General features: G+C 38.2%; 1 protein-coding gene and 1 long non-coding RNA gene across 3 annotated transcripts; one reads left to right on the forward strand and one right to left on the reverse strand.

The window, feature by feature from the left end:
• Window positions 1–54: 54 nt before the first annotated feature.
• Window positions 55–2,760, reverse strand: LOC131423635 (uncharacterized). The gene is made up of 2 exons (XR_009225455.1): window positions 2,633–2,760; window positions 55–2,493 (listed from the first exon to the last, which is right to left on the reverse strand). It is a non-coding gene; the product is annotated as an uncharacterized LOC131423635 (long non-coding RNA).
• LOC124083334 (sodium-dependent glucose transporter 1) lies at window positions 2,748–21,608 on the forward strand. 2 transcript variants are annotated; one of them, XM_046429935.2, is made up of 4 exons: window positions 2,748–2,877; window positions 15,894–16,062; window positions 17,319–17,435; window positions 18,849–21,608. In XM_046429935.2, the coding sequence occupies exons 2-4, from the start codon at window positions 15,897–15,899 to the stop codon at window positions 19,811–19,813; spliced, it is 1,248 nt and encodes a 415-aa protein (XP_046285891.1). In that variant the 5' UTR covers window positions 2,748–2,877; window positions 15,894–15,896; the 3' UTR covers window positions 19,814–21,608. The 2 variants fall into 2 exon arrangements, with proteins under 2 accessions (XP_046285891.1, XP_046285892.1); XM_046429936.2 differs by lacking the exon at window positions 17,319–17,435 and having other exon boundaries at window positions 18,849–21,607.
• The last annotated feature ends 594 nt before the right edge of the window (window positions 21,609–22,202 follow it).

A 22,202-nucleotide genomic window follows, 5' to 3' on the forward strand; every position in this document is an offset into this window, starting at 1 on the left:
GTAGCTGAGATTACATGTTGCCGCAGTCTGGCTGGGCACAAAATCAGGAGCCACTCAAGCAGGAACAAAGTTTATTTTTTGAAACTGCCGCCAATGTCCGGTAGCATCCGGGCAGAGATTTTTTCCACCCACGGGGCCTCCTCCCGCACCGCAGAGAGAGCTCCTCCCCCAGAACTCCCTCCTACTGTACTTCCCCAACCAATGGGAACTCTCCAGGAGTCCCTTAGCCGGCCTAGGTGAACAGCAGGAGTCCAATATCCATATGAATGCAAATCTTAACATAATCATATCATCTCAATGGCTAGCTGGCGTCACCTTTCGACCAAAAATGCCATGCATCATATACTTGGCTCTTAGCAACATGTGTGTGACACCATGCCCAGATTCTGTTCTCTCTTTTCTATAGCTTTTGTTTTTACCACTCCAAACTTTTCTCAAAAATACCATTTCAAACATCCAAAACTAAAATAGATTATGTTGCATCCTCTATTTTCTTCATATTACTAGCTCAATTATTTAAACACCATAACTTTCATGTCATGGTTTGTTTAATACTAGATCACCCTAGTAATCTATGACCTGTATGACAGTAAGAACTGTGTCTCTTCTATGTGCACATAGAATTTAGCAGAACCTGCCTTATAAACACTCCATTACCTTAAATTTCTCTGTACATTTGCACTACATTTCTTTTATTTGACACCACTTTTCCCATAGCAAATTCTACTTATTCTTCAAATATCTAGATGAGATGTCATTTTCTCTGTGACACATTCTACAACTCCTCAAGTGGAATTAGTTCCTCCCTCCCCCATGGTCCCATAGCCTTTTGCTCATATTGTTTTCCTTCAACTGTAGCTGGAATCCTACCTACGTGTATGGTTTCAACTAAACAGAAGATAGATCTCAAAGCACTACCTCTCTTCTGATTGACTGACTTAATTTCTGAAGTTTTGTTTTCTATCATTATATTTGTGTCCCAGAGGACCCCACTAAAATTTTCAAGATTTAGACTTTGGAATCAATCAGAAAGCTTTTGTACTAGCTTAAGCAAGAAATGAGGAGAAAAAGAACTAAGGTAGCAGGAATGGGGAGTTGGAATGAGATTGAAGAGCCATTTCTTAGATTAAACAGAAGCATTTAATGACGGAAAGGATGAAGTTGGGAAGCTGAATTGCAAAGAATGATGAGGCTGAGGTTCCTATTAGGAGCCACAGTGAGTGAGAGAGGGAGAGAGGGAGGGAGGGAGGGAGAGGGAAAGGGAGGGAGGAAGGGAGAGAGAGAGGGAGGGAGGGAGAGGGAAAAAGGGAAGGAGAGAGAGAGAGGGAGAGAGAAGGAGGGAGAGAGGGAGGGGGAGGGAGGGAGAGGGAAAGAGAGGGAGGGAGAGAGAGAGGAAGGGAGGGAGAGGGAAAGCGGGAGGGAGAGAGGGAGGGAGAGGAAGAGAGGGAGGGAGGGAGAGAGGGAGGGAGGGAGAGGGAAAGCGGGAGGGAGAGAGGGAGGGAGAGGAAGAGAGGGAGGGAGGGAGAGAGGGAGGAGAGAGAGGGAGGGAGAGGGAAAGAGGGGGGAAGAGGGAGAGAGAGGGAGGGAGAGGGAAAGAGGGAGGGAGAGGGAGAGAGAGGGAGGGAGAGGGAGGGAGGGAGGAAGGGAGAGGGAGAGAATTAGGGAGAGAGAAAGAGGGAGGGAGGGAGAGAAAAAGGGAAGGAGGGAGGGAGAAAGAGGGAGGGAGAGAGAGGGAGGGAGGGAGGGAAATAGACATCAGGTGAAAAAACATTTCAGAGGGAGGATAAAGATAAACATTTACATCACATTTTGAGATGTGCTCTGGTAGGCTAAAAAGCAAAAGAAAACAGAAACTAAAACTGGTATCGGATAAACTTCTTTCTTTCTCATCAGGCAGAACTTTACTCAGCAATCGCCTAAACCACTGTCCTTCTTCATTTCTTTACAACAACGGAATTAAACTGCAGGAATTGAGCAGATGTGGGATTGGGACCGCAGCTGTAGAGCTTATTTCTTTCCTGACCTCCTTTCGGTCACCCGTCACCAGTTGCCACTGATTCGACTGACCACGAGCACACAGTTACTTATTCCTTCTGTCTTAGTCCTCCAGTCTGTACTTTGGGGGCTATGGTGGATTTCAGAGTGTTATTGTAAGTATTAAAGTTTTAAATTAACTGAGCACAATGTGAACGCTTACACAGGAGTTTCAACAAGAATTTATGGAGTAAAAGATACTTTTCTGGGATGGACCTAGAAACCTCATATCTCGAAAGGAGGAGGAGCAGGGATTTTGGAAAGTCTGCAAGGCAAGATCCTCCCATTCCCTCAGCTCCCGGACAGGGAAAGCCCACACAAGGTTCCACCGTGCAGCCCTTGGCTCATATTTCCTCTTGAAGGTTTGGTGGCCTCTCACCCCTGGAATTTATTGTTCCGAGGCTGCAGCTTCTGTTGGCTCCGCCGCTGGCGAGGGTCCCGTGGCCTCAGAGGTTTCACCTAAAGTGTGATCCAGAGGGTGAGCGCCAGCTGCGCGCCACACCTGCGCATCCCAAAGTCCGACTTGCTTTGGGGCGGGCCTAGGGGAGGTGGCGACTTTGCAAACCGTCGTGACGCAAGGGACAGGACCGTGGCTCACCTTGGAACACCTGAAGCTCAGATGAAAAGCAATCTCAGCAAGACCATTTCAGAGCCGCCAAGCTGGAGCTGGAACTGGAGTTGCGTGGTGCCGGGGCCGCGGCTGCGGGGCAGGGGCTCCTCCAGGCCGACGTCCCGGCTAAGGATGAACTGGAGACGGTGCCGGTCTCCCTGCCCAGCGGCCGGGCGGCGAGCGTGCTGCGCTGGTTCACCACCGCGATCCTGTATGCGGCCTTCCTGGGGCTGGTGAGAGCTGGGGCGGCGACCCTTCCAGGTCTTGGCCAGCAGGCGCCCTGCAGAACAAGTGGCGCAGTTGCAGTTGGGGCTTTGCCACCTGCGCACTGTGTGACCTTGGGCGCTTTTTAATCAGCCTGGGTATCAGTTCGGCCAACTGGGAAATGGGCACAATTCGAATTGTGCAGAGTTATTGTCAAGTGCGAAATTTATTTTCTTAATGTGTTTTCCAATTGTAGTCTCCTCTTCCAACCTATGTCTCCTCGATGAGGTAGACAGATACTAGAGAGGTCGCCCAGGTCTTTAGCAGCTGCCCTCCGCATCCACCTGTTCAAGCCCAAAATTACTACACAGAAACACTGCTTTTTCTGGGATAGCCTCTTTAGGTGTCCTGCTCAGATTCAACCAACCTCTTAATTTTGTAGGTAGGTAAATAGTTTAAGAGGAAAGTGACTTTTCCCTTATCCAACAGCTGGTAAGTGGTAAAGCCAAGAACCTAGGAACATCTCTCTCTCTCTCTCCCTCTCTCTCCCTCCCTCCCTCTCTCTCTCTCTCTCTCCTCCTCCTCCTCCTCCTCCTCCTCCTCCTCCTCCTCCCTCCCTCCCTCCCTCCCTCTCCCACCTCCTCTCTCTCTCTGGTGTGTGTGTGAGTGTGTGTGTGTGTGTGTGTGTTTACTGGGGATTGAACCTAGGAGCACTCTACCAATGAGCTACTTCCCCAGCCTTTTTTTTTTTTTTTTTTTTTTTGAGACAGGGTCTTACCTAAATTACTCCGGCTGGCCTCCAACTTGTGATCCTCCTGCCTCTGCCTCTTAGTTACTGGAATTATAGGCCTGTACTACCTTGCTTGGCTAACTAGGAACATCTCTTATTCTGCTCACAATCCTATTGACATCAGTCTTTCAGATCCTTAAATGTTTTTCTTCAACAATGTGCAAGGCTAGAAGTGCTTTTGCCAAACTTGATAAATTCCCATTCTGGGGTGTTAAGTGGTTGAGTCCGTTGAGGCCAGTTACTTCTGACCACTTAGGTTTTCGGAGAAACTGAACCACAGTTGTTTCTTAGAATTTTTTGATGTGGGAGGAAATAAGAAAGAAATCACTACAGATGCTTGGTGAGGCTCCACTATGTGCCAGATCCTTTGAAGAATAGAAGTGATATGATGACAGCCAGTATTCTGACTTCTTTCCTTCAATCTGACCCTTGCTGTGGGCCTGGGAACACCCTGGTTCTTAACCTGGATAGCTTCTGTTGGGCAACAGATACACCCTGCATTTAAAACAGAACAATGTACTTAGAATCAATTCTTCTTGAAATGTAGATGAAGGAAAACATTTTTTTTTCTTGAAGTTTATGACAAATTTCCTATGGAGTGAAGAGTAACCCTTAGTTCTTTGTTAACACATTGCCCAAGTAACATTTTTTTAAAGTCATTCTATATGTTTGTGATATTTGCTAAGATAGCCTTACACATTATACTCTTTCCTGGTGGCTTTGGGTTTTCTTTGAAGAGAAATGTATATTTGGAAATATTCAAATTGTTTATCTCATGCATATTGTATATGTATAGTTCTGAGGAAAGACCCTATCAGAAATATTGCTGTTTTTTTTTAAAGAGAGAGTTAGAGAGAAAGAGAGGGAAAGAGAGAGAGAGAATTTTTCAATATTTATTTTCTAGTTTTCAGAGGACACAACATCTTCGTTTGTATGTGGTGCTGAGGATCGAACCCGGGCTGCACGCATGCCAGGCGAGCGCGCTACTGCTTGAGCCACATCCCCAGCCCAGAAATATTGCTGTTTTAACATAAACACAGAATAATATTTTGATGTCTGGATAACTTAAAATTTTAACATCTATAGTCCAATGTTATCTGTGTATGTAGTATATTTCAAAATATACTAAAGTACTGTGAGGAATAGTTTTGTTAAAGCTTATTAACAAGTCATCAAGAATACTCTTTTAAGGTAGTCAAAAACTAAACAAAATTACAATGAAAAGTCAGAAAAATTAAAATAATTTTTATTGGTGCATTATAATTATATATAATTATAGGATTTGTTGTTACTTATTTGTACATGCACAAAATATAACAATATAATTTGGTCAATATTATTATCCTCCTTCCCTGACTTTCATCCCTTGGTCCCTTTCCTCTACTAACTGATCTCCCTTTAATTTTCAAGAGATCCCCCACAACTTCCTTTTTTTCCCCTCTTGAACTTCCACATATGAGAGAAAACATGTTAGTTAATCTTCTGCGTTTGACTTATTTTGCTTAACAAAATGGTCTCTAGTTCTATTAATTTTCCTTCAATGACATAATTTCATTTTTCTTTATGGCTGAATAAAACTCCATTGGGTATGTGTATTGCATTTTCTTTATCCATTCATCTGTTGATGGCCTAGGCTGGTTTTTTAGTTTGGCTATTGTGAATCGTGCTGCTATAAACATAAGAATGCATGTATCACTGTAGTATGATGACTTTAATTCCTTAACATGAATACTGTGGAATGGTATCACTAGGTCACATGGTGGTTCCATGCCTAGTCTTTTGAGGCACCTCCATACTGATTCTCCATGGTGGTTGTACTAATTTACATTCTCACCAATGTTGTTAAAGTGTTCCTTTTCCTCCACATTCTCTCCAGCATTTATTATTGTTTGCATTCTTCATGACTGACATTCTGACTAGTGTGAGATGAAATCCCAGTGTAGTTTTTAAAAATTTTTTTATTTGTTTTAATTAGTTATACATGAAGGTACAATGAATTTATGCACTAATATATCATACGTAGATGGGATATAATTTCTCATTTTTCTGAGAGTACATGTGGCAGAATCATATTGGTCATGTAGTCACATATATACATACAGTAATGCTATCTGTTTCATTCTACTATCTTCCTTATCCCCACATCTCCCCCCCTCCCCTCCCATTACTTCCCTCTACCTAATCTAAGGTAACGCTATTCTTCCCTAGTGCCCCCTGTCTTATTGTGAATTAGCATCCACACACTAGAGAAAACATTTGGCCTTTGGTTTTGTGGAATTGGCTTATTTCACTTAGCATGATATTCTCTAACTCCAACCATTTACCAGCAAATGCCATAATTTCACTCTTCTTTAAAGAAGCTTATGTAATAAGCTGAGTAATACTCCATATGTAAGCTGAGTAATATTCCATTGAGTATATATACCACATTTTCTTTATCCATTCATCTATTGAGGGACACTTAAGTTGGTTCCATAGTCTAGCTATTGTGAATTGAGCCGCCATAACATTGATGTGGCTACATCTCTACCGTATGCTGATTTTAAATCCTTTGGGTATAAACCAAGGAGTGGGAAAGCTGGGTCAAATGGTGATTCCATTCCCAATTTTCTGAGGAATCACCATACTGCTCCATAGTGGTGGCACCAATTTGCAGTCCCATCAGCAATATATGAGTGCACCTTTTTCACCACATCCTCGCCAACATTTATTGCTGCCTGTATTCTTGATGACTGCCATTTTGACAGGAGTGAGATGAAATCTTATTTTTATTTGCATTTCTCTAATTGCAAGAGATGTTGAACACTTTTTCATATATTTGTTGATCAATTGCATTTCTTCTTCTGTGAAATGTCTGTTCAGTTCTTAAGCCCATTTATTGATTGGATTATTTGTTTTGGGGGGGTTAAGATTTTTGAGTTCTTCATATATCCTAGAGATTAATGCTTTATAAAAGTACATGTGGTAAAGATTTTCTCCCAATCTGTAGGCTCTCTTCTCACATTAATTGTTTCCTTTGCTGAGAAGACGCTTTTTAATTTGAATTCATCCCATTTATTGATTCTTGATTTTACTTCTTGTGCTTTAGGAGTCTTGTTAAGGAAGTCAGATCCTAGGCTGATGTGGTGAAGATTTGGGCCTATTTTTTCTTCTATTAGTTGCAGAGTCTCTGTTCTAGTGCCTAAGTCTTTGGTCCACTTTGAGTTGATTTTTGTGCAGGGTGAGAGACAGAAGTTTAATTTCATTTTGTTACATACGGATTTCCAGTTTTGCCAGCACCATTTGTTGAATAGGCTAACTTTTCTCCAGTGAATGGTTTTGGCACCCTTGTCTAGTATGAGATAACTGTATTTATACGGGTTTGTCTCTGTGTCCTCTATTCTGTATCATTGGTCTATAAGTCTATTTTGGTGCCAATACCATGCCATTTTTGTTACTATAGCTCTATAGTATAGTTTAAGGTCTAGTATTTTGATGCCTCCTGTTTCCTTTTCTTGCTAAGGATTGCTTTAACTATTCTGGGTCTCTTATTTTTCCAAATAAATTTCATGATTGCTTTTTCTATTTCTATGAAGAATGTCATTGGGATTTTAATAGGAATTGTATAACACTTTTGGTAGTATGCCATTTTGACAATATTAATTCTGCCTATCCAGGAGCATGGAAGATCTTTCCATCTTCTGAGGTTTTCTTCAATTTCTTTCTTTAGTGTTTTGTAATTTTCATTATAGAGGTCTTTTACCTCTTGTTAGATTGATTCCCAGTTTTTTTTTTTTTTTTGAGGCTATTGTGAATGGAATAGTTTTCCTAATTTCTCTTTCAGTGGATTTATCACTGATGTATAGGAATGCAGTTGATTTATGGGTGTTGATTTTATATCCTGCTACTTTGCTGAATTCATTTATTAGATCTAAAAGTTTTCTGGTGGAATTTTTTGGATCTTCTAGGTATAGGATCATGTCATCAGCAAATAGTGATAGTTTGAGTTCTTCTTTACCTATTTGTATCCCTTTAATTTCTTTCTTTTGTCTAATTGCTCTGGCTAGAGTTTCAAGGATAATGTTGAATAGAAGTGATAAAAGAGGACATCCTTATCTTGTTCCAGTTTTTAGTGAGAATGCTTTTAATTTTTCTCCATATAGAATTATGCTGGCTTTGAGTTTAGCATATATATTTTTACAATGTTGAAGTATGTTCCTACTATTCCTAGTTTTTCTAGTGTTTTGAACATGAAGTTGTGCTATATTTTGTCAAATGCTTTTTTTGCATCTATTGAGATGATCATATGATTCTTGTTTTTAAGTCTATTAATATGATGAACTACATTTATTGATTTCCATATGTTGAACCAACCCTGCATCCCTGGTATGAATTGAATCTCACTTGATTGGGGTGCATTATCTTTTTAATATGTTTTTGTATGCAATTTGCCAGAATTTTATTGAGAATTTTTGCATCTATGTTCATCAGAGATATTGGTCTAAAGTTTTCTTTCCTTGATGTGTTTTTGTCTGGTTTTGGTATCAGGGTGATATTAACCTCATGGGATGAGTTTGGAAGGGTTCCCTCCTATTCTATTTCATGGAATACTTTGAGGAGTATTAGTGTTAAGTCTTCTTTGAAAGTCTTATAAAACTCGGATGAGAATCCATCTGGTCCTGGGCTTTTCTTGGTTGGTAGGTTGTTGATGGCATTTTCTATTTTATTATTTGAAATTGATCTGTTTAAATCATGTATGGCCTCTTCATTCAGTTTGGATAGGTCATATGTCTCTAGAAATTTATTGATGTCTTCGATGTTTTCTATTTTATTAGAGTATAAATTTTCAAAATAGTTTCTAATTATCCTCTGTATTTCAGACGTGTCTGTTGTGATAGTTCCTTCTTTATCTTGTATTTTAGTTATTTGAGTTTTCTCTCTTTTTATCTTCATTATCATGGGCAGGGGTCTATCTATTTTATTTATTTTTTCAAAGAACCAACTTTTGTTTTGTCGATTTTTTCAATTGTTTCTTTTGTTTTGATTTTACTGATTTCAGCTCTGATTTAATTATTTCCTGTCTTCTACTGCTTTTGGTGTTGCTTTGTTCTTCTTTTTCTAGGGCTTTGAGATGTAGTATTAGGTCATTTATTTGTTGACTTTTTATTCTTTTAATGAATGCATTCAATGCAATAAACTTTCCTCTTAGTACTGCCTTCATAATGTTCTAGAGATTTTGATATGTTGTATAAGTTTTCTCATTTACCTCTAAGAATTTTTTTATTTCATCCTTGATTTCTTCTACTGTCCATTAATCATTCATTTGTGTATTATTTAATCTCCATTTGTTACAGCAGCTTTTATTTTTTATTTTATCATTGATTTCTAATTTTATTCTGTTGTGGTTTGATAGAATGCAGGGTATTATCTCTGTTTTTTTTTTTTTTTTGTATTTACTAAGGGTTTCTTTGTGGCATAAGATATGGTCTATTTTAAAGAAGGAGCCATATGCTGCTGAGAAGAAAGTATATTTGCTCGTTGATGGATGAAATATTCTATATATGTCTGCTTGGTTTTGGTCTGCTGTAATTTTTTACATTTGGGGTCCTGTAAGCCTCTTGTATTCAATTTTCTATTCCATTCTTTAGGTGTGGGAAATTTTCTGCTATTATATCATTGAAAAGATTGTGCATTCCTTTTGTTTTTTATATCTGCTCCTTCATCTATTCTGATAACTCTTAAATTTGGTCTTTTCATGTTATCCCATAATTCTTGGATGTTCAGTTCATGGTTTCTTACTATCTCCTCTGCATGTTCAACTCTACTTTCAAGATTGTATTTTTTGTCTTCATTGTCTGAGGTTCTGTCTTCTAAGTGGTCTAGTCTGTTGGTGATGCTTTCTATTGAATTTATAACTTAGTTTACTGATTCCTTCATTTTTGCTTTTTTTCCCCCATGATCTCTAACTCTTTATTGAAGTGGTCTTTCACCTCCTGTATTTTTTCTTTGATTTCACTCTTTATACTATCCTTTACTTCACATATCAGTTCAACTATATACAATCTGAACTCCTTCTTGGACATTTCTTTTTTAAAATATTTTTTTTAGTTGTAGTTGGATATAATACCTTTATTCTATTTATTTATTTTTATGTGGTGCTGAGGTTCAAACCCAGGGCCTCGTACTTGCTAGGCAAGCGCTCTACCGCTGAGCCACAACCCCAGCCCTTGGACACTTCTTCTACTGTGTTATCAGTGGCTTCTGTTGTTGAAGCATCTTGGTTTGTTTGGGGCACTTTATTCCCTTGTTTTTTCATGTTGTTAGTGTGTTTTCCCATCTAAAAGTATGGATCTAAGGCAGGATAAATTCTACCCTGTAGACCTATAGTGTCCCTGAAGGTTTCCAGCACTTCACCTTTACTGGTGAAACCAATATCAGCAGCACCCAGTGTACACAATATATAGCCTTAAATCTAAAAGCTCTCACTAAGGCATCTACTGCTTTCTTGCATTAAACCAAAATGATGATTTTAATAACTATCAAAGTATAAACAGAATATTTGTTAAAGTTTACAATTTCAAATGGTGAATGAGAGAAGAGAGATAGCGTAGTATGCAATATTTATGAGGGAGGAAGAGAGATGCTAGGAGTAAAAATTCACAGGAAGAGTGGAAGAGGAGCCAGCAGAGATTAGCTGTTAATTGGAGAAAAGCTGAAAAGAAAATAGACGAGAGAGGAAGAATATGAACAAAGAGAAAAAATTAAAGACATAAGAATACAACCAAAATGAAAAATTCCATTCATATATCATTGTCCTCCACACACTGATGCATAAAAAAATCCTGTTTCAAATATGGTAGAGAGTAGTAAATCAAAAAATAATATAAAATAAAATAAATCTTTCTGTAAAGTTGAACTGTCTCTGTCAGTTTTTAGCAGTTTCTCAGCCCTGTCTCTGATGTCTCTCCGGATAAACAAACCCAGATAGCCCTCACAAACCCAGTCTCTATCCCATCGGTCTAGGTTTCAGATACCTCAGGCTCAGCCAAGCTGCAGTCCCAAGATCTCAATGCTTCTCCTACTTGCAGAGAGACCACCAGGGTATGATACGTTCATGGCAAAGGAGCAATTCTGAGGTACAGCAACAAGACAAGGGCCACCAGTACTCTCAGCAGGAAGACCCCAGGCTCCTCCAAACCTGCAGGCACCCCCATACTGAACCTGCAGGTCCCAGCTGGTGTCCCCAGACAGAGGCTCTTGTTGTGCTAAAACTGCTAACATTCAGGCCCCAGGCTCTGGCTGGTGTACCAAAATGGGTGCAGCCACATGCAACCAAACCTGGAGTCTCCCCCAAAGCAGTCCTCTGGGATGTGGTAGCAGAGGTAGTGGTGGTGGTGTTGGCAGCATGCAGTGGGTCGGCAGTAGCAGTGGCTCCAGCAGCAGCTGCAACAGCAGCTGTAGGGGCAGCATCACCAGGCGATCTCCAGGGGTCAGCAGCAGTGTTGGCTTCAGCTGCATCTGGGGCAGTGGCTTCTGAGGAAGCCCAGAAAGAAGACCTCCCAGCGACCTCAGGCTGGCAGCAGTGAATCAGAGAGAGAAGCAATGGCAGTAACGGTGTAGGCAGTCATTGATTGAGTCCAGTATAGTTTTGATTGGCTTTTCCTTAATTGTTAACGATGTTGAACGTTTTTCTATGTATTTATTGGCCATTTGTGTTTCTACTTTTGAGAAGTATCTTATTAACTCATTTGCCCATTTATTAATTGGGTTATTTGGTTTTTGATGTAAAGTTTTTTGAGTTCTTTATATATTCTAGATATTAATCCTTTATCAGAACCCATTCTATAGGTTCTCTCTTCCCATTCCAAATTGTTTCCTTTGATGTGCAAAAGCTTTTTAATTTGATGCCATCCTTTTTATTAACTCTTGGCATTTTTTCCTGAGCTTTAGGGTTCCTACTGAGAAAGTTGTTGCCTGTGCCTCTATGCTGGAGTGTTGACCCTCCATTTTCTTCTAGGACTTCCATAATTTCTATTCTAATTCCTAGGTCTTTGATCCTTTTTGACTTGATTTTTGTGCAGGGTGAGCGAGCAGAGTCTAGTCTTATTTTTCTGCATTTGAGTAACCAGTTTTCCCAGCACCATTTGTTAAAAAGGCTGCCTTTTTTCCAGTGTATGTTTTTAGCACCTTTGTCAAGGATCAGATTACTATAGATGTGTAGTTTTCTCTCGGTGTGTCTTCTATTATGTGCCATTCATCTATGTGTCTGTTTTTATGCCAATACCATATAGTTTTTGTTACTATAGCTTTGTAGTATAATTTGATGTCAGATATTGTGATGCCTCCAGCATTGTTTCTTTGGCTTGAAATTGCTTTGGCTATTTTGGCTATATTGCTTGTATTCCTACAAATGAATTTCAGGACTGTGTTTTCTAATTCTTTAAAGAATGCCATTTGTATTTTGATGGGGATTGCATTGAATCTGTGAATTGCTTTTGGTAGTATGGCATTTAATTCTGTTTATCCATGAACATGAGAGGTCTTGCATCTTCTGGGGCCTTTTAAATTTCTTTCTTCAATGTCCTATGATTTTCATGGTAGAAGTCTTTCACCTTCTTGGTTTATTCTTAGGTTTGTTTGTTTTTCTTTCTTTTTTTTGTGTGTGTGTGTGTGTGTGTGTGTTTTTTTTTTTTGAGGCTATTGTGAATGGAATTGTTCTTCTGATTTCTTTCTCCGCAGATTTATCATTGGTATATATGCATGTTGTATGTTGATTTTGTAACCTGGTAGTTTGTTAAAGTATTAACCTGCTTCTATTAGCTCTAGAAGTCTTCTGGTGGAGTTTTTTTATCTTCTAGGTAAAGATCATATAATCTGCCAATGGTGACATTTTTGCTTCTTCCTTTTTAATTTTTATCCCTTTCATTTCTTTCTCTTGCTTAATAGCTCTGGCTAGAATTCTAGTACTACATTACATAGGAATGGTGAGAGTGGACACTCTTACCTTATCCCAGATTTTAAAGAAAATGTTTTCAGTTTTTCCCTACTTACTACAGGGTTGGCTTTGGGTTTCTCACATATGACCTTTATCATGTTGAGATCAGTTCCTTCTATCCCTAGTTTCTTCAGTGTTTTTATCACTGAGTTTGGTCAAAGGCCTTCTCTGCATCTATTGAGATGACTAAGTGATTTTGTCCTTAATTCTATTTATGTTTTGTGTGTATTACATTTATTGTTTTGTGTGTATTAAACCTTCTTTACATCTCTGGAATAAAACCTACTTTTACAATCTTCTTAATATGTTGTTAAATACAACTTGTGAATATCTTACTAAGTATTTATACATCTAAGTTCATCAGGGTATTGGTCTGTAATTTTCCTTCCTTGACATTTCCTTATCTGGTTTTGGTAAAAGGGTGATGCTGGCTTCATAGAATTGATTTGGAAGTGTTCCATCCCTTTTTATTTCATGGAATCATTCAAGGAGTATTGGCATTAGTTGTTCCCTAAAGGTCTGGTGGAATACAGCTGAGTATCCATCTAGTCCTGGGCTTCTACCTCAATACAGATATTGATCCATTTAGGTTTTATATAACTTCTTGACTCAGTTTTGGCAGATTATGCCTAGAAATGTATCCATAATAATCCCTACGATCTGCTGGATTTCTGTAATGTCTGTGGTGATTTTGCCTTTTTCATCTCTAATTTTATTAATTTGTGTTTTTTTCTTTTGGTTAGTTTGGTTAAACACTTATCTTTGCAAAGAACCAACTCTTTGTATCATTGATCCTTTGTATTGTTTTTATTCTCAATTTTATTGATTTCAGCTCTGATCTTAAATTTTCCTTCCTTCTCCTGGTTTTGGAATTGGTTGTTCTTCTTTTCAGGGGCATTGAGATGCATCAGTAGGTTGTTTATTTGGGATCTTTCTGATTTTTTTATGTAGGAACTCATAACTATAAACTTTCTTCTTAGATCTGCCTTCATAGTGGCTCAGAAGTTCTCAAGTGTTGTGTCACTATTCTCATTTGAGTCTATGAACTTTTTAATTCCTTTACTGATTTCTTCTATCACCCATTCATCATTGAAAAGTGTAATGTTTAGGGATGGGGTTGTGGCTCAGTGGTAGAGCACTTGCCCAGCACGTGTGAGGCCCTGGGTTCAATCTCAGCACCACATAAAAAGAAATAAATAAAATAAAGGTATTGTGTTCACTACAACTAAAACATATATTTTTTAAAAAGAGTATTGTTCAATCTCCAGTGTTTATATAGTTTTTGTAGGATTTTGTTATGCTGATTTTTTAATTTCATTCTATTACAATCTAATAAGATGTAAAGAAATATATCAATTTTTTTTTTGGTATTGGCTAAGAGTTGCTTTGTGGCCTAAAATGGTCTATTTTAGAGAATGTTCCATGAGATGCTGAGAAAAAAGTGTGTTCATTTGTTGTTGGATAAAATATTCTGAAGATGTCCATTAAGTCCATTTGATTTTAATATTTTTCAGGTCCAAAGAGTCTTTTTTTTTTTGGCACTGGGTATTGAATCCAGGGGTGCTCAATCACTGAACCACATCCCCAGTCCCCCCTTTAAAAATTTCATTTAGAAACAGGGTCTCACTGAGTTCCTTAGGGCCTTGATAAGTTGCTGAGGCTGAGTTTGAACCAGTGATCCTCCTGCATCAGCCTCCCAAACTGCTGGGATTACAGGTATGCACCACTGTACCCAGTCAAAGAGTCCTTACTGAGTTTATGTCTATATGGCCTATGTAATTTTGAGAGAAGTATCTTGAGTTTACCCAATAATATCTTACTGGGGTGTATCTTAGGCTGCAATTTGAGGAGTGTCTCTTTCATGAAATTAGTTGCATCCATATTTGGGATATATTTATTATTGGCATGTCTTCTTGTTGGATTGTTCCCAATACTGGTATGAAGTTACCTTCTTTGTCTCTTCTGATTGATTTTGGTTTGAAGTCAGCCTTGTAGATATAAGAGTAGCTACCCCTGCTTTTTTGGGAGCTCTATTCACTTTTTTCACATTTAGCCTGTGATTGTCTTTGACTGTGAAGTACATCTCATGCAAACAACATGTAGTTGGGTGTTGTTTTTAATCCATACTGTCAGCCTATGTCTTTTAATTGGAGAGTTGAGACCATTTGCATTCAGTGTTATTATAGAGAGATGTTTATTAATGCCTGCCATTTTGATTTATTTATAATGTTAAATTTGGCCCTGTTTCTCATTTGCTTAGCTACTCTTTATATGAGATTCATTTATGAGCTCTGGGTTTTGTGTTATTATTTCTTCTATGTGGAGTATATCTTTTATTAAGTTCTGTAGTGACAGTTTAGCAGCTATCAATTCTTTTATTTTCTGCCTATCTTGAAAGGTTTTTATTTCCTTTTTGATTTTGAAATATAGCTTTGCTGGAAATAGCAGTCATGGTTGACAATTGTTTTCCTTCAGGACTTGAAACACATCATTCTAAGCCCTTTTGGCTTTTAGAGGTTGTACTGAGAAATTGGAAGTGATTATGAATGACTTGCCTTTAAATATGACCTGATGTTTTTCTCCTGAGGCTTTTAAAATTCTCTCTTTGCTTGGTATGTAAGGCATTTCAATTATAATGTGTCATGGAGAGGGTCTTTCTTGATCTTATCTATTTGGGATTCTGAATACATCCTCTATATGGATGTCCATGACATTCTCAAGGTTTGGAAATTTTTCTGTTATTATTTCCCTGAAGACATTATCCAGGTTTTCCCATACCAAATCTGTGTTTCTCTCTGTGTTCTCCCTCCCTCTTTGGTAAACCAGAGCTGCTGTCATTACTGTTGCCACTGCCACCAATGTTCAGCTCCACTGTACTCTTTCTTCTTTGTTTAATGTACCCAAATATCAGAGAGTCTAAGACACTCTGACTATTGAATTTTAGTGAGATCCTTCATTTACTCACTTCACTGAGGAGCAGTATTCCCACCACTTGGATCCCAAGCCATGGAGCCACTAGGAATGCGGACTTCCTCTAACCTGTCATCTTGAATATTCTAAAATAATTTTGTAACATCGAGAGTTGCAAATACAATAAAACTCATAGTTTATAACTAATAATAATGGTATTTTCATAGTACAATTTTCCTCACTGTGGGACTTAGTAATTCCCTGCATTACATTGTAATCTTCCCTTCCACTTTTTTATACTGGAAAAAGCTACTACTCAGACATTATTTTAATGATTGTAAATAAAACACTTTTATCTTTTTAAATTTTAGGGAATGTGTATTGCTATACTGGGACCCACTTTTCAAGATTTGGCAAGGAATGTAAACAGAAACATCAGCAGTCTTTCTCTCATTTTTGTGGGCCGTGCCTCTGGATATTTGTTTGGCTCTATGATTGGTGGAGTTCTTTTTGACTGTATGAATCATTTTTTACTTTTGGGTAAGTAAACACTGCTTTGTGTTTCTTGGTGACTATAAATGGTTTTACAATTTGGTTCAAATATGGAAATAGTAGCCTGAAGAATGGTTGACAACTGAAATGGATATTATTTGGGTGTTCTCGTTGGAAGCTGAGTTTCCATGGTCCTGCTCTCACCTTTGCAGTTTGGGGGAGTCTGTGCTGGGCCCCCTGGAAACTTAGATCAGCCCCCTGGTGTGTGTGTTAGCAATGCTTGGCCTTCTAGACCTTTATTGTAATTTAGGTACCACTGTAGGATCACCCACTGGTTGTCCAAAAGGCTTTGCTCATAAGGTTGTAGGATAGATCTCCTATGGCCACAGAGATTAGAATGAGCTCCTAGAATCTGCCCAGGTTCTATGGACTCTGGATTGAAGTGAAGGGGATGATGTGTGAACTGAGGTAGGCTGTATTTTTATCCCTGCTGTCCCATGTCAGCGATAACCCTGGACTGCTCTAATTCTCCCTGGAAATTAATGGGAAAGCTTTTAACATAGTCTCTTTTGAATATATTGGAACATTTAAAGAAAATTTAGATTAATATAATAAAACTCCTTTGGAAGCAAGGGAAATAACTTGTTGCTGAAGAATAAAAAAAGAATCCACTTTATTTGCAATGTGAGTTGAAAGTATATATATATATATATATTTTTCCCTCTCTATTCCCAAGACTAGTTTAGTTAGTAAGTTTTTACTACAAGATGCTATACTTATTGCATTTTATTTTTGCTATTTTACATTGTTAACACACATCTAATCATACCATTAGTTTCTTTTCTTATCATCATTTTAAAAAATATTTATTTTAAAGTTGTAAGTGGACACAGTATCTTTATTTTTATGTGGTGCTGAGGATCAAACCCAGGGCCTCACGTGTGCTAGCCGAGCACTCTACCACTGGGCCACAACCCCACCCCTTACCATTAATTTCTTAAATGTATAACATTCAATTTTGGCAAGTCTTTTACAATAAAATTTTTCTTTGTATCATAATTTATGGCTCAATTAACAATACCTGAATTGTAATTGTGTCATAGTAATTTATATTTTAGAGTTTATAAAGCTTTATTAAAGTTTTAAATGACATAACCACTTGTAGAAGCTGCAATTCATACACACAATTCCCAAATTTAAATCTCACCTCATTTTGCATTTTTAAGTCATTATGATATTGACTTGACCCTTGAGCCTGCCTAAATTCTGTTTTTAATAGCTGACTTTAAAATTTTTCTTCTCAGGGCTGTCATTGTTAACTACTGCAGTTGGTCTTTATCTTATTCCTTTTTATAAGAGAGCAGTATTACTGATCATCATGATGTCTGTCTATGGTGCTTCAGGGAGCATTGTGGGCATCAGTAAGTGAATCCTTCAGTGTCATCTCTGGGAGTAGGGACTTTCTAATAGGGAGTATAGCATATGATATTAGCCTGTTGGTTGCAATGCTCTTGAAATGACATGGACTTACTGAGTGGATCATGGGTTCACCCCATCAGAAACACGTGTCTAGCAGTTCCTCTTCTTGCCAGTTAGGGCACCAATTTTTGAGCAGCCAACTCTTAAAGGAATATAAACAATTTTGTTTTAAGAGAGATTGTTGATTTATAGTATCCAAAGAGGGAAGGACTCTCCTCCTGTAGCTAATTATAGTACAGGTGAGTGGGCTTTATTTTGGGAAAGAATTTTATCATTGATGATTTAATAGGCTGAAACAACTGTCAAAACTTAATTTGGCTCCACAAGCACAGAAGCAGCTATCCAATTTAAAAACACACCTGTTTTTGAGCAAAAGAGAAATGCATGTAGAGTACTACTACTTTCCTTTCCTTTTTCTCCCCTCTCTCAAATGCTTCTGTTGCCCAGCTACTATGTCATTAGGTTTGAAAACCTGCTAAATAACATACATATTTATTTTGTGCCATATCCAGTCCTTATGCCTCTCTCACCTATTCTTATATTCTTTGATAGATCATGAAAGTGTTTTATACTTCAGCCTTGGTTTGGTTGTAAAATACATGGTGTCAATATGTATTAATCTGGAAATATCTGATTAAAAAAATAAGGCCTTTCACCTTGTGGGAGTTCAAAGGGTAATTATCTGATAGGAGCTCTATTTCCTGTAAGAAGCACAGAAGAATCCTGGGGTTTCAGGTGCATGAATGAGTGTGTGTGTGTGTGTGTGTATTTTCCTCAAATGACTACCAAGTGCAAATACAGTACACTTTAGTAATATGGCCAGGATCTGATGGTAAAAATTTGCATAGTAAATATGTATTTAAAATACTTACAAATAAATATTAGGTGTAAAAAGTATTACTCTTTAGTTTGGGGTTAAGCACTACTAATTTTTAAAAATATTTTTTTAGTTGTACATGGATGCAGCATCTTTATTTTGTTGATTTACTTTTATGTGGTGCTGAAGATCGAACCCAGTGCCTCACATGTGGGAGGCAAGCGCTTTGCCACTGAACCATATGCCAGCCACTACGCACTACTTTTTAAAAAGGTTTTTGCTAATGTGACTGGCTCTAGGAGGGAGTAGTTTAACTGTTGTAAAATTCCAGTATGCAGATGAGATGTCATGAGACATAGCTCTCTGGTGGTAGTGGGTTAGAGTTCCTCAATCTGAACTGACTCAGGTGTAATATTTGATAACTTAGAACATTTAATGTTATGCCACAAAATAAATATTCATTCTAATAATAATGATCCATATTTTTAACAGGGTAATCGTGTTTAATGTAAATCATTTCCTCATCTTTCATTGGCAGGTGGTAACGTCCTCATCTTGGCTATTTGGGGAGATAAAGGAGCCCCACACATGCAGGCCTTACACTTCAGTTTTGCCTTGGGTGCCTTTCTGGCTCCAATTCTGGCTAAATTAGCAGTGGGTACCTCAGTGTCTGCTGAAAACCACACAGAGCCTGCCTTTCAGCCTCCAGCCACCAATGGGTCATCTGAAGCTGACTCAGCGCCTCTGTTTGGATTGCCTGATGACATGAATCTATTCTGGGCTTATGCTTTTGTCGGCACTTATATGTTCATAGTGTCTCTCTTCCCGTTTGCTCTGTTTTTCAAGAAAAGCTCAAGGCAGGAAAAATCAAAACCATCTGCTCAGGAATGGCGAAGAGCTGAATATCACAAGACCCTTCTCTGCCTCCTTTTCTTGTTCTTCTTTTTTTATGTTGGAGCAGAGGTAACATATGGCTCTTACGTTTTCTCCTTTGCCACCACCTATGCTGGCATGGAAGAACGTGAAGCAGCTGGGTTGAACTCCATCTTCTGGGGGACCTTTGCAGCCTGCAGGGGCCTGGCGATCTTCTTTGCTGCCTGTCTACAGCCGGGCACCATGATTGTGTTGAGCAACATTGGCAGCCTGGCTTCATCTTTATTTCTGGTGTTATTTGACAAAAGTCCACTCTGTCTCTGGATTGCCACTTCAGTGTATGGGGCTTCAATGGCAACCACGTTTCCCAGTGGTGTTTCCTGGATTGAGCAGTACACGACCATAAGTGGGAAATCTGCAGCCTTTTTTGTAATTGGTGCAGCACTGGGAGAAATGGCTATTCCTGCAGTAATTGGAATTGTTGAGGGACAATACCCAGATTTGCCCGTAGTTCTGTACACCTGTTTGGGGTCAGCGATATTCACTGCTGTTATATTTCCTGTGCTGTATAAATTAGCCACCTTGCCTCTGGATCGCCAGCGAAAAGCTAACAGAAAGAGTGAGGACTAAAACTCTTTGCTTTCCAACTCTGAGCTAAATGACTATGAGGAGGAGAACGAAGGGGAGAATGCAGAAAAATGGAATGAAATGGATTTTGAAGTGGTTGAAATAAATGATAAAGTAAGATATTCTTTCATAAAGACATCTGGAGATAATTCAGTGGCGCTCAGAGATCATGTCTCAACCAATCATTCTCCAACGCATTGATGTTTGAATCTTCTCCAGTTAATCTAGCAATTCCCCTCTGAAGTATCTTGCCAGAAACCAGGAGAAATGAGAAAATGGACTATTTACTGACTGCCTTGAATAAACGCCACTTCTAACAAGGCCAGTCAGAGGAGAGCATTAGCAGATTTTCAGCATGCTTTGGGGATCAGTTTTTAGGTCCATTTTTAGCAAATGCTGAAAAGTTTTGAAATGTTCTCTAAAAGCCAAAATCCTATAGAAAGTACCAAGTGATATGGTATGATATGGTAGACTAAGATCTTGTTAGGGAGATTAGGTAACTTTATTGTCTCCACCTTTCGGAGAATATTTGTGTTTGAGAACTTGGGTAGTGTTCTAATCGAGTAAACCCACAGAGGAATATAATGGATTTCCTGAGTAATTTATCGGACATCCATCTTCTTCCTGGGAAGTGGGGAGAGTAGTTTCTTTTAAAATCATCTTTGGAATCAACAGATATTTAATTGTTTTATCTTATCTGTATGGTTAGACCAAAGAATGCTAATGACTCATTTGATTTTTGATTTTGAAAAAAAGAACACAGAACAGGGCCCATGAGACCTGAATTCAGGGTGTTTCTCAGCCTTCTAACTCTACACTGACGCCTGGTTTATATCATGTCCTGATTTGTAATTCTTGAAATGAAAGTGAGATAATATCCAAATTAAAAAACTCATAGGTTTAGTTTGTGCAAGATTTCTGGAAGAACAAACCATGCATCATTACAAATTGGAATTAAAACAAAAATAATAAACAGCTTTAAGTATGTGGCTACTGATTATGAATTCATATGCTCAGTGCTTAATATGTTATTGAACAATTTTCTGAAAAATGCATTTTTTTAGTGCTGCATTTTGTTTATCCTAAGACATATCTTTACCCTGTACTTTTTAACATTTCCAATCAGGTATGTGACAAAATTTAATTCACATTATTTTACTATAAACATATATAAAATATGGTTGTATTTTGTAACCAGTGTTTTAGATTCAATGATATACAGTAATGCATTCAATTAGGGAAACTGTACTATGTTTGTTTATATTTTAAAAGAAAACTTATTTTAAATACTAATTTAATCTCTATTTTTATATACAGATGGGATTTTTATATACTATATTCCAATATTAGAAACTATCTCAGAGTTACAACATTAGAAGTAGATTGTTTTCTTGAGACATTCTGCTTATCTTAGTAAGAGACTGGATCTTCCTGTTTCAAGAAATTTAGGTATTATTCCCACTCTACATACTATAAACCAGTCTAAAAGTTGACAATAAGTCACAGACTTTTCCAGGGTTTGGAATTCTTGTGTCACCCATCCAGAGATCCTCCTCTCTGAGTCTGAAATACCTGGAGAATCAAAGTAATGATCATAAGGTAGCTTTGTGGCCCAGGCATGGGAGATGATGAAGGGAAATTTATATGAGTATGAAGGGAACTTCAATAAATGACAAGAATCAATAAAAGTTTTTGTATACTTTTCCCTAAGTTTTATGCTGAGTGACCTCAAATTTCTACCAGAATGCAGTATATTTGCTTTCTCTTATTTAATGTCAATAAATTTGTTTTTGAGAAACAATTGCTTTGGTTTGTCTTAAGTGAAATGCAGTACCTTTCTTAACCAGTTCGTTCACCTTATAGCTTTCATTCATGTTGAGAACAAAACAACTTTGGAGAGGGCTGCTGGAGAAATTGATGGTAAAATGCCTGTTGCTCTTTTTATACAGTACTTCTCCCCTGGTTAGTGTTGGAAATTGCTTCTGTTCCACACTCTCTCTTCTCTTCCTCAGGCTGCTGGGCCTTAGGCAGTAGTAGTTGTTTGGCTGATGAGAGGCTCATTACTACAGGGATTTTCTCCTCAGCTTCTACTTTTAGAGGGTAGGAGATGGGGCCATGGGAGAGATGCTTGGGAATGAGAACATGGCATACTTTTTGGAAATCCATATAGATAAATCACTAAGATTTCACAAACCAAAATGTGGATGTTCATAAGACCTCTGGCATTATAAAATTTTGAAAATGTGTTTCCATATTGAAAGGAATCAACTTAGCACAGTTCTATGCATTAACATTTATTATCCTGTGTCTTTGTGGTTCAAGAATTTGGGCAGGACTTAACTGTGTTCCTTACATAGACTCACAGGACTGATATCACTGTTGGGTTACTACA

Source organism: Marmota monax, unplaced genomic scaffold (genome assembly GCF_021218885.2).
Source record: "Marmota monax isolate L192 unplaced genomic scaffold, Marmota_monax_Labrador192_F-V1.1 WCK01_AAM20220418_F8-fsc00276, whole genome shotgun sequence".
Classification (NCBI taxonomy): Eukaryota; Metazoa; Chordata; class Mammalia; order Rodentia; family Sciuridae; genus Marmota; species Marmota monax.

What these genes read in the sequence shown, in the direction of transcription:
- LOC124083334 (XM_046429935.2), top strand. Translation starts at nt 15,897, where the DNA reads ATGTGTATTGCTATACTGGGACCCACTTTTCAAGATTTGGCAAGGAAT. An exon ending in GAATCATTTTTTACTTTTGG is followed by an intron (nt 16,063 to 17,318) that starts GTAAGTAAACAC and finishes TTTTCTTCTCAG; the next exon opens with GGCTGTCATTGTTAACTACT. An exon ending in AGGGAGCATTGTGGGCATCA is followed by an intron (nt 17,436 to 18,848) that starts GTAAGTGAATCC and finishes TTTCATTGGCAG; the next exon opens with GTGGTAACGTCCTCATCTTG.